At 44.4% G+C, this 12079-nt stretch overlaps 1 protein-coding gene across 1 annotated transcript; it reads left to right on the forward strand.

The window, feature by feature from the left end:
- The first annotated feature begins 182 nt into the window (after positions 1–182).
- On the forward strand, positions 183–11426 carry shoc2 (SHOC2 leucine rich repeat scaffold protein). The gene is made up of 9 exons (XM_047043778.1): positions 183–272; positions 3139–4255; positions 4638–4775; positions 5115–5245; positions 5435–5623; positions 5981–6103; positions 6700–6837; positions 7676–7793; positions 8017–11426. Exons 2-9 carry the CDS (start codon positions 3541–3543, stop codon positions 8223–8225), a joined length of 1761 nt encoding a protein of 586 aa, XP_046899734.1. The 5' UTR covers positions 183–272; positions 3139–3540; the 3' UTR covers positions 8226–11426.
- The last annotated feature ends 653 nt before the right edge of the window (positions 11427–12079 follow it).

Below are 12079 nucleotides of genomic sequence, written 5' to 3' on the forward strand. Positions count from 1 at the left end.
TATCACTGATGACTGCTACAACTGGAGCTAGTACTGGGCTTTCAGGTATACAAAATGCCCCAAAAAACTCACCTAAATAACTGTAATTTTCTTTTTCGTCACTTTATCACTCACTTATTTCATCCTAAACAACCTTTTTCTGCCCAAGAAACTCTCGTGATACATTGGTAATGCGTGCGTGTGACGCAATTTGGTGGTAGAGGAGGGGACCATCAGCAACAACAGTGTAGGAAAGAGGAGGAAGCAAGGATGGCGGAGTCACACCTCTGAAGGTAAAACAGTTAAATTCTCACATACCTATCAATATTTCCCGGTGGCATGCTCTTATTTAATAGCATAGCTTTTAAACGACCCCTTTGTCAACGATATAGCGTTGTAGGTGACGCAGTAATGTCCTTTTGTAGGGTGAGAACGGACTCTTTTGTTCAGCTTAGGAATGGCCGCTGTTTTGAGAATGTGTTTTCTTTTTTCTCATATTCAGTATGGGAGCGAAGAAGGGTGCTGCGAAATTGTATTCAGTCACGCCTTGTCTACCCGACTGTCAAACTGTATTCTAAAGAATTTAATGATTATGTAGCCGTTTTTTGCGTGTCAACTTGATAGAAGACTGATTACGCACGGCAAGCCATGGTTGCAAATTGAACGAGAGAGCAGCTTGTTTCCCCATTTCAGCTCGCAATGAACGGGAAGGTGTTCCACGTTTGACAGCTGCTCTGCTTGGGCCTACGGGAACTGCACAGTCGCGGGTGTAGGGTAGCTACTTAGCTTGCTAGCAGGGTTCGAGCAATCACTGTACATTTCCTTGAGCATTTGAAAGCATTTAGTCATATGTCATGTTTCTTAAATAACATTTCCAATACTGTAAACTAACAGGGAGATACATCTATCTATATCACAGGTATTAGACGGTGTACGAGATCATGATGAACATTTTTGAATGTTGCTCATGATTGTTGATTCTTGACTTGGCACGATTGCTAAAATGTGGCTAGTCAGCTAGCATCTGACGTTTGACGACGTATGTAGCTGGCTAAATAACGTTGAGCGACGTTTATCGCTTTTTGATTTCATGACCCAGCGAGGTCATTTAAGTGTTAAGCATTTGTTGAAGATCATATGCGATGTGGGAAGCGCAATTGTTAGGAAGTAAGTTTGCTAGTTACTACTATTTAAGAAAGCTCCTGCTAGCACGAAAATGTTCTGTTTCAGAACTAAGCCTGGAAGATTATCATCTGCGGCTGAAACATGATCACATCTTGCGTTTTTGCACTATGCAAATGATGGCAAACTTCTTGAATTCTTCGAAGCAGAGTTTTGATCGATAATCTCGGATCTGTGACATGGACAGTAGCTAGTTCATCCTGTGTGCTTTTGCGGAGCTAGTATGGAACCAGTCTGCCACCTCATCAACAGATTATTGGCATCAACACCAATATGAACACCATTTATTTCTTCGTTTTTTTGTTGTCTGTTTGGAACTATTTTACACAGGCAACATATTTCTGAAGCATTCAACGCACATACACGTAGATAGGTACTGGTTAACCAATCCAACTTAGTTCCAAACATAGGACTACTCTCCTCACATAAATCCGTTTTCTAATTTCGATGGTGGGCAATGCTAAATTGAAAATCCACAATTAATATCCTAAATATATCACTGTAGAAAAGCTGAAATTCCATAAGGAGGAGGACCAAGACGAACCACATAATGAACATACTCCATATATAGAAAGTCACGACCTTATATATAGATATTCCTCCTAGGACACATACACTCCTGCCCTAGCAGAGCAAAGGCTCAACAAGGGTCAGGTAGGATAGTAAAGCTCAAGTATAGATTAGGCCTGAAACAACTCGTAGGCAGTGAGTAGGCACAAATAGCCTAAGCCTCCAAGCGTAATAAAATGTAGCAGTTTGTTTTTTTTACTCACCTTTTATCTGAAGCTTATTGTTAAAGATTTGGTCAAATTCTATCTCTGTGCATCCAAGAAGGAAAGTTTGGCATGTCATTTTGTTGTGTTATTGAAGAGACACAAGGGGGACTTTTTTTGATCTCTGACCCTGTTCATATTCATTCACACTTAAAAAAAAAAAAAAAAGATTTATAATTTGAATTTATTCCTCAGTCACCTACATAATAAACGGGTTTGTTGTCGTCCAAACCTCTGGGCAGCATTTGAAAGAAGAAATAGAAGAATAAACTTTAGAGCTTGTGTCTAGATCTTTTATTTTCCATGCCAAACATGGCACAGACAAGTTGGCTGAAGTTTAGTGTTTTTTTTCTTGCCCTTCTTCCTTTAGCGAAGCTGTGCATGTGCAACATTGTAGCCTAGGCTATTAGCCAGAAGATGATGGAATAAGATAGCTCACAAGTGAGGGAGCATGTCTGTGGGTGTCACAGGCTTTCTCTCTCCTGTGTTGAAGTCCCTTTTGATCAACAAGCGACAGGTGGTGAAAGGTAGTGTTAGTGATGCTTAGCAGTGTTCTGACTGGAACAGTATACCTACAGCTACCCTGGACCAGACATAGTTCCCTCGCTTTGTCCAATAGTGGGATACCATGATCAACCCCCTTTTTTAAACCTTTTTTTAAAAGGTCCCCTGACCTGTGTGACCCCCCAGGGAGCCAAGGCTTTGAAGACCGCTCCCCAAAGCTCACACTCAGAGGTGCTAACCTTTTCTCCTGGCTCTGATCTGGAGTGAAGATAGACGTTTTTTCTTCCAGTGGATTCAGAGTAGGCCGGCTTAGCACTGGTGGGACAGAACAGTTGACAGTATGTCGGAGGATGTTTCTATCTCAGTCTGAGGTCATGTGTACTGTGTTAGTGTTCTGATGTCTTTTGTTAATGATTGTTATTAAAACTTAGAAGCCAGTGTTTCATAGGGTTTATTTTCCACGTTGTGTAGGTGGCTGTTGGTACGCTTAGCCCAATAGAGCCATGAAGAAGCTATCGGCTCTGAGACAATGGCTGCAGCCAACTAACCAAACCAGATTGGTAGCAAACAAATCTTGCCTGAAGGTTGTAGTTTTGGAAAATAACCTAGACCTAACTCATTGGTTGTGATTTGACAATTCGTTGTGGTATTGAAGGTAGGCCTAGCACCCTTTTTAAAAACAAGTTTTTCCTAATTTCAGCATCAACCTTACCCTAAGATGACAACTTTGGCAAGCTTTTCAGCCTGCACCCCCGTCCACCCATGACCCACAGACAGCGTGCCCTTCAAACAAGTATGGCTGCCACCCTTCTCCAGATACTTCAAAGAGTTTTACCTGCCCTGGCGGTTTAACCGAAGGACGACAAAAATAAACAAAAGCCAGACCTACTATCTGAATCGTGGGCCATTTTTCGGGGGGTAGGGAGATAAGCCTTCTTGTCTACGTCCGTGCGGCCTACGGTATCAACGCATGAGGACGTAAAGGCTGCCTGTCCAACTGCTCCTTCCTTACTATATTATTTGTATTTTATTTTTTGGAATACAAATCCCGACCTCGAGAGACTCCCATGAGCGACTCCGTAGGGAGGTGGACCGCGTCGTCATGAGTAGTACTTTAGGCAAAGACAAAGACTTGAAAGAGAAGGACCCGAAGGGAGGTCTGGCGGTAGGGAGAGAAAGGGACAAAGAGGCCAAGGCGACCCTTGCCGGCTTCGGAGGAGGTAAGGACGGAGGCAAGGAGCCCAAGACCAAAGGGAAAGATGCCAAAGAAGGAAAGAAGGATGCCGGGAGCGCGCCGCCGGCAGTCGCCTTCTCCGTCGACGACAAGATAAAGCGGCCCAACCCGGCGCCGGGCACGCGCAAGAAGTCGAGCAATGCCGAGGTGATCAAAGAGCTGAACAAGTGCCGTGAGGAGAACTCCATGAGGCTTGACCTGTCCAAGAGGTCCATCCACATGCTGCCCACCTCCATCAAGGAGCTGACCCAACTGGCCGAACTCTACCTGTACAGCAACAAGCTGCAGAGCCTTCCTGGGGAGGTGGGCTGTCTGTCCGGCCTGGTCACGCTAGCGCTGAGCGAGAACTCTCTGACCAGCTTGCCGGACTCTCTGGACTCTCTGAAGAAGCTGAGGATGCTGGACCTACGCCACAACAAGCTGCGGGAGATCCCGGCGGTGGTGTACCGGGTGACGTCGCTCACCACGCTGTACCTGCGCTTCAACCGCATCACGGCTGTAGAGAGGGACATCCGGAACCTGTCCAAGCTCACCATGCTGAGCATCCGCGAGAACAAGATCAAACAGCTGCCCGCTGAGATAGGTGAGGGGGGGTGGTCGAGGAGGGAGGCGTGGGGGGGGGGGCGTGTCTGGAATGGGGAATGGGGAGGGAGGGACGAGGTAAGCGGGAGGAGGGGGTGAGGGGGGAGCCATGGTGAGGGGGTAATGTATGGTGAGATCAGGGGGGCATGGGTGAGGGGGGAGGGGGCAGGCGTGGAAAGGAATGATGGAGGGGAGACTTGGATGCGGATGAGGAGGGAGAGATGAAGCAGGGCTGGGGGTTATTGGTTAGGAGGGGGGTGGGCTTGTGGGTGGGAGAGATGCACTGAGAGAGGGAAAAGGGTTGATGGGAACGGAATGCACGTGGTAGGGAATGGTTACTGTTGTGGATGTTCTAAAGTGTGTGTGTGTGTGTGTGTGTGTAGGGGAACTCTGTAACCTCATCACTCTGGACGTGGCCCACAACCAGCTGGAACACCTTCCCAAGGAGATTGGCAACTGCACACAGATCACCAACCTAGACCTACAGCACAACGAGCTCCTGGACCTCCCCGAAACCATAGGTGAGGAACGGAGACCGCAGCCCTGTTCTCTCTCCCTGTCTCTCCCTCTCCGTCTCTAGTTCACTTTTTCCCCACTCGCACACTTTCTCTGTCTCTAGCCCCCCTTCCCTCTCACTCTGCATTTTTCACACTCACGAAAGGCTCATTCCTATTTTTCCCAGTTGTGCAAATCGAGAGCTCTTGCTTCTATTCCCTGACCTGACAAGCGTACCTGCACACATCCACGAGCTGAGAACATGACAAACGGTGCCGTCATTGCTGCTTTGGAACTAACAGCAATACGTCATGTAAAGGTTGACCCTAAATGTCAGTCATTGCCGTGTGTTGTGCCGACTGCAGGTAACTTGTTGAGCATCAACCGCTTGGGCCTCCGATACAACCGTCTGTCCGCCATACCGCGGTCGTTAGCCAAGTGCCGGGAGCTGGAGGAGCTGAACCTGGAGAATAACAACATCTCGGTGTTACCAGAGGTAAGAGGGACGATGTCTTGTTGTAACGATCACCCCCCCCCCCCTTCATTGTAAATGAAGTTTTACGTTCCCCAGTCTGTGTGTGGAGCGTGATGATTTTTTTTCTAGACGAAAGGCAAAACTTTTTTTAGTTTTTTGTCTGGCTTGACCATATCTAGGCATGTAACCTGTGGTTCTGCGGTTCTCCAGGGCCTCCTTTCCAGCCTGGTGAACCTGACGAGCCTCACGTTGGCCAGGAACTGCTTCCAGTCGTACCCGGTGGGCGGGCCCTCTCAGTTCTCCACCATCTACTCCCTGAACATGGAGCACAATCGGATCAACAAGATCCCCTTCGGGATCTTTTCCAGGGCTAAGGTGCTCAGCAAGCTCAACATGAAGGTACAGATGCCTGGAATGGTTCTTAAGACTAGGGGAACGTTTCCAATACCCATCTTGGTTTGGGGATCCGTTTGTCTGGAAGACCATGGCGCCAGGGTGACGTAGAACTGCACCAAGATTCTCCTGAATCTGCCTGTTGTTGTTATTGTTATTTACATTTAGTCATTTAGCAGATGCTCTTATCCAGAGCGATTTACAGTAAGTACAGGGACATTCCCCCCGAAGCAAGTAGGGTGAAGTGCCTTGCCCAAGGACATGTCATTTTGTCACGGCCGGGAATCGAACCAGCAACCTTCTGATTAATAGCCCAACTCCCTAACCTCTCAGCCACCTGACCCCCCAGCCGTTTTCCCTCAGGACAACCAGTTGACGTCTTTGCCCCTTGACTTTGGCACGTGGACCAGCATGGTGGAGCTGAACCTGGCGACCAATCAACTGACCAAGATCCCGGAGGACGTCTGCGGATTGGTGTCCATAGAGGTGAGGATTTGAGCGTTGAAGGAACGCAGCTAGCTATATAAAGCTAGCTGCATGTAGATTCCAACTTTGTCAAAACCCACACGGAGCGTTGAGCTAGTTCTTGTACTGTAATTACTACATTACTATCAGGGTATCCCGCAGAAAATGTGGTTAAAGGTCGTAGGGTTGGGTTTGTTGTCAGACCGGGGGGGGGGGGGCTAGTTTGTTTGATAGACTAATGCGGGGGGGGGAGGGGGGGGGGGGTAACCACAACCAAGTACTATAAAAAGCTTACACAGAGTACTTGCTTAGTATCTAGTTGTTAAGTAGACTACTTTGTATTTAAATTACTGGTATGGTAATAATTAGCTTATACATGATGCAAGCCTGTTTGTTAGCAATTCCATCATTGACTGAACGTTTGGTTGCAAGTGCAAGCTACTAATACTAATAATATGAATTAATATTGCAGCGGTCTTACAGCTATGACTGAACCCCTGTGCTGATAGTCAGCAACAATGCCCTCACTCTCCTGTGATGCTGCTTAAATGATAAACATCCCTGCATGTTTCTTGCCGTCATTTGTGATGATCTTTGTTGTGTCTTGGCTGTTTTAGGTGTTGATTTTGTCCAACAACCTCCTGAAGAAGTTGCCTCATGGTATTGGGAATCTGAGAAAGCTGCGAGAGTTGGATTTGGAAGAGAACAAGTTGGAATCCCTCCCCAATGAAATCGCTTATCTTAAAGATTTACAGGTTGGACACCCTTGTTCCCTTATTAAGGCTGAATCCCAATACTCTGTCTTACCCCTAGCCCTTACCCCTTACCCCTAGCCCTTACCCCTTACCCCTAGCCCTTACCCCTTACCCCTAGCCCTTACCCCTAACCCTTACCCTTAGCCCTTACCCCTAGCCCTTACCCCTTACCCCTAGCCCTTACCCCTTACCCCTAACCCTTAGTGTACCCCTAGCCCTTGTATCTCGAAAACTGAGGGGTAAGGGCTACATATCCCAATGAAATGAGTCACCACTTGGTTACGGTTACGTACATCGATGTCTCCAAAGCAAGTAGTGTTATGCACTGATATCAAACGAAATTCGTTTGAAATTAATTCAAACTTTAGACATGCATGGAGTCCATTCAAGGCTAATCAGAGAAATGTGGGACTGTTGTGCAAATCAGCAATGTAACGTTAGCGAAGCAAACTACCGATTTTTTTAAACATTTCAATTAATTTTAACATTTCATATATTTTAATCAATTATTTAAGCAGAAAATATTACATTTATGGGACTCTGGATGATCTGTCTGCCATTGTTGCAGGTAGCGCAGTATTCACATACCCCTTGGTTTCAAGTAAGCTCTCGAGCTTACTTGGTTTTAAGGGGTGTATACCCCTTAATCCCAGCCCTAGCTCACTGGGACACTACTTACTCTCACGGGAACGCACAAAACTAAGGGCTAGGGGTAAGGGGTAGGGGTAAGACCGAGTATTGGGATTCGGCCTAAGACTTCTCGTCATAAGTGTGACATTCTGCCCTCCCCCCCAGTTTGTCACACAGTGCCTGTGAAATGGGTTGTCTTTCCCCTCAGAAACTTGTGTTGACCAATAATCAGCTGACCACGTTGCCAAGGGGGATCGGTCACCTCACCAATCTGACGCACCTGGGGCTGGGGGAGAACCTGCTCCAGCACCTGCCTGAGGAGATCGGTAGGTCTTCCTTCAAATGGAACAATGCCTTAAATCCAATGTTACCTTTGTCATTGGCATAGACAATGGATTGTCACACCTGCGCCTGCTCTCGTAATAACGGTCGCGTCATACCTCAAGGAAGACCACACAACTCATCTTATTTCCCCCCCCCCCCCCCCCCCCCCCCCCCACATCACTCCCCTACTCCTCCCTCCCTTGTATGCCCCCTCCCCCTTTTCAGGTACACTGGAGAACTTGGAGGAGCTGTACCTCAATGACAACCCCAACCTGCACAGCCTCCCCTTTGAGCTGGCGCTGTGCAGCAAGCTGTCCATCATGAGCATAGAGAACTGTCCACTCAGCCACCTTCCCCCGCAGATCGTCGCAGGGGGGCCTTCCTTCATCATCCAGTTCCTCAAGATGCAAGGACCCTACCGTGCCATGGTCTGAGAAGAGGAGGAGGAAGTGGTGGAGGAGGAAGTGGTGGTGGTGGAGTTGGAGTGGGGTGGGGTTCCAAACCAATACCGAACCTGGCCCGCTCGTGCTCTGGCCCGTCCATCAACCATTCTGTGTGACAGTGTCTCATACGCTGTACAGAAAGAAAGAAAATAGAAACTTAACAGTTGAGTGTAGATGCGGGGGAAGAGGAAGAAGAGATGACCGGTTTGATCCATTATGTATTGGGAGAGAGAGGGTGAGAGAGCGAGAGAGAGAGAGGGGGGAGGAGAATATATTGCGACTATTACATGTTTTCCTAAGAGGATTCCTAGCCATCTGAGAGAGCCCATCCTCCAACCTGTTCACTTCTTTCCCAATCATGTAAAATGATGAAAAGAAATATGTAACTCGTTTGCCAAAACTGATTATGTATATTTTAGCTACCGTAAGCAAAAGTGGCAAAAAAAAAACTCTTTTAACCGTATAAACCTACCGTACTCCTAATGCCAACCTATTTACAGTAATTAAGTATAAATTTCAGTTAGGTGAGGCTTTACAGTTGTATGCAAAAAAGAACTAAACGAAACGACAAACAAAAAAAATCTATTTCACTGCTGCTGCCGTAACCCCATAGTGTCAAATTTTTTGGTCAACTTTATTCTTCTACATTATATATATTTTTTCTCCTCTGCATTCCCTCTTATTTTTACCACAGGTTGACAAAATATTAGATTTGTTTCTTGTGTTATTGTTAGGATAAATCATTTGACCGTAGGAGAACAAAAAAGGTCTAATGTCAGTTTTTGTGTTTTTGATTTTACATTGTAAAACTGTGCCTATACCCAGTACAGTCCACTGGTCTGTCTGAAACACACATTTGTCCATGATTATACAAAGGTATAATTTAAAAGAATGCTTTTTATAATAATGATCTTTTTACAGTTTTTATTTTACATTTCTTATATATAAATACGCGCCTTCTTCTAACTGTGGGAAGAAACAAAAGAAAATTTTAAGTTATAAAATATACTAGTTTTAATTGAAAAGGCAGTAGTTGTGAAACAAACTTAATATATACAAGAAATGCAAAAATCATAAATGCTTTAAAAAGGACCAAGCGAGTTTTGGACTTCACAAACTGGGCACAGTGGTGGCCTAACATGTTAGACAATTCTTTTGGTGGAAAAAAAAGTATTGACAACTGTAAAAAGACATGGGTGTTGCGGGGGGGCAGTGATTGGTCTGTAATATAACACACACACACACATTGATCATTGCCTTGAGTGCAATTCTAGTTATTGTAATGTTTACTTTTTTGCTATATCTTCAGTGTTGGGCTACAGAGCTGTCGTACAGAATTGTGGAAAAACAAATTGGAAACGATTCACAACCAACATATCAAGAGCATCGAAGGAGGTTCACTGTTGTCTAGTGATGATCGGCGTTGAGGCTACTGGTGAAGCAGGGATGAACACCCTATCTTCTCCAGAAACCAAGGCATTTCACATCCCTTTTTTTATAACTTGTTTTCAAATCCACAATTTTCTTTAAAACCTTTTGAGGAAAAAAAATGGTTTATCCTTATTTTTTTATTTTTTATTTTTACTTTAATTTTACCTTTTACCATCTAAGAAGATTCTAACAATCTAGACAGTTACAAAAAAAGTTCCTTGGCTCTCTTGTGTCCCACACTGTTCCAGCAACGCTGCTGGTATTATGCACTTTTTACAATTATATTGGCGTCCTCTTTAAATTTAAACAGAAGATAACATCTCCTATCAGTTGTGTTGAGGAGATGGGGGGGGGGGGGGGGGGGGGGGGGGGGGGGGTCAAACGGTGAAGTAAATATGATATGAACATTCTTGTGTAAATTGACAATTGTGTCAAATGAATATAAAGGATATCTGTTTCCATGAGCGCAAAGTTTTTTACTTTTTCGGGGAGGACAATTCAAATGTTAAATGGCCTATTTTGTCACATCAATCTGTAAAGCAACATGCTCATGTCAGTTGTAACTGTCAAGTTAAAGGGTTTATGGAAATGTTTAGATGTATTAAAATGCCCGTATCTTGCTTTTTATTTTTGCAAGCAAAATGGTTATTTTAATTGATTGCAATTCAGATCTACAATGTACATTTTTAATCCTTATGTTTTAATAAATTTTCTTTTTTCTTTGACTTTTCTAAATAATGAAATGTGTATTCAGTTAGTATTATATCAAGTGACTGTATATTAAAATCCCAATTAAGGTAATCAAACCAAATCTTTTTATATATTTTTTTTCTTTTGGAAAAAAAGGAAGAAAAAAAAAAAAAATGGAAAAAAAGTGTTGCGTCCAAACTTTGTATACCCAATCATGATTTTTTTGTTTTTTTTTGAGTGTGTATCTATTTTTTGCGTCAGAAACGTACGGCAAGGTTTTCTTGGTGGGTGTGCACTGATCTCAGGAGACTCGGGTCAGCACACGCGTTAACTCAGCCTGCGACAGTGGGAAGGGCGTGGAAGTCGAGATGACTAAATGTATCGCTGCTTTTCACTACCAGCAGAACCTGTTGTTGCTTTCTGAACTGAAACGTTGGAAACATGCTGTAAAGAATAGGGTGGGGGGGGGGGGGTGTGGGGGGCAGAGGCTACACAAATACAGACTCGTAGCTTGATTGGGACAAATCCACAGGCGGACCTTGACAGTTGGGGTCTTCAGGTCCCCCTTTTCCCCCTCAAACCGATCAAATCGTTTGGACTCTTCGACGACGTGGAAAACCCAAGGTGCATATTTGAACCTACCGTAGAAACAGTTACTACGCTCGAGACTTCGAAAAATACAAAAATAATGTAAAAAGGGCTTTCTCTGTTACACGCTCAAACGATACACTGGAGGCATTGCATTCCTGGTTTTATATATATATATATATTACAAACATATAAGCTTTGGGGAAAAAAGAAAAATGTACTACATGATTTTGATTTGTGTATTTTACGTTTAGCTGTAAACAAATTGAATTATGTGAAAATGCCTTCGACGAGTACCTAAACGTGAGATGTGCATTGGGTATTGTAGCCAAAAGGCTGTGCTATACCTGTATAACCCTCCAGTCTTTAATTTGTTTGAATCTTTTTCATATATGTGCCATTTGCAAGTTGGGAAGAGGGGCGGGGAGGGAGGGACATGGATAATGTTCGCTTATGTCTGAAATAAAGAAAACTGAGACATAACTGATCAGACTTGCTTCACTAAAGGCCAAGTTTTCCTGTTCAAATAGTTTGCTACTCCCTTTTTGGATTCTCTGATATTCCAAACCGTTCCCTTCCTTGGATCGGTGCTGAGACAGGAGAAAAAAGGACAGATATGTGTTGGGAGGAACATGTTAGTTTTGACTAATCCAATGGTCTCATTTCAGAGAGGTAGGATGTTAAAAAGATGACATATTCGAGGATTCAAACGTGGGCAGTCTCGACATTCACGGGCCTAGCTGGACTCCATTTGGAGTTCTGATTTAAAAAAAATGAAGTACAACAGTGGAGAAATATATGGTGCTTATCAGTTGATTATAGTCTGAATAAACCTAAATGGTGGCATTCCTTTTAACAACTGAAGATTGTATTAAAGTATCAGATGTGCTTAAAAATATTACTCCGATCCTGGCATTTTGTTGTCGCCCCCTGTTCCGTACGGTTCCAGTACAACAGTGCCCCCAGCCGGTAGATTGGCGTCATGATTCCTCGACGGTCCAGACAAATAAACTCTGCCTGCTAATTTGGACTGCCTTGCTTCTTTATTCCAACAAACATCACTTTTATACTTGATACATTTTGAGGCAGACCTGTTTGCCCTCCAGAATATTAATAGTATGATATAAATGTATACT

Source organism: Hypomesus transpacificus, chromosome 21, assembly GCF_021917145.1.
Source record: "Hypomesus transpacificus isolate Combined female chromosome 21, fHypTra1, whole genome shotgun sequence".
Classification (NCBI taxonomy): domain Eukaryota; kingdom Metazoa; phylum Chordata; class Actinopteri; order Osmeriformes; family Osmeridae; genus Hypomesus; species Hypomesus transpacificus.

Excerpts from the sequence above, each read along its gene's own strand:
- shoc2 (XM_047043778.1), top strand. The coding sequence starts at position 3,541 with ATGAGTAGTACTTTAGGCAAAGACAAAGACTTGAAAGAGAAGGACCCG. Across the intron at positions 6,104-6,699 it reads GCGGATTGGTGTCCATAGAG|GTGTTGATTTTGTCCAACAA; the intron begins GTGAGGATTTGA and ends TGGCTGTTTTAG. Across the intron at positions 6,838-7,675 it reads CTTATCTTAAAGATTTACAG|AAACTTGTGTTGACCAATAA; the intron begins GTTGGACACCCT and ends CTTTCCCCTCAG.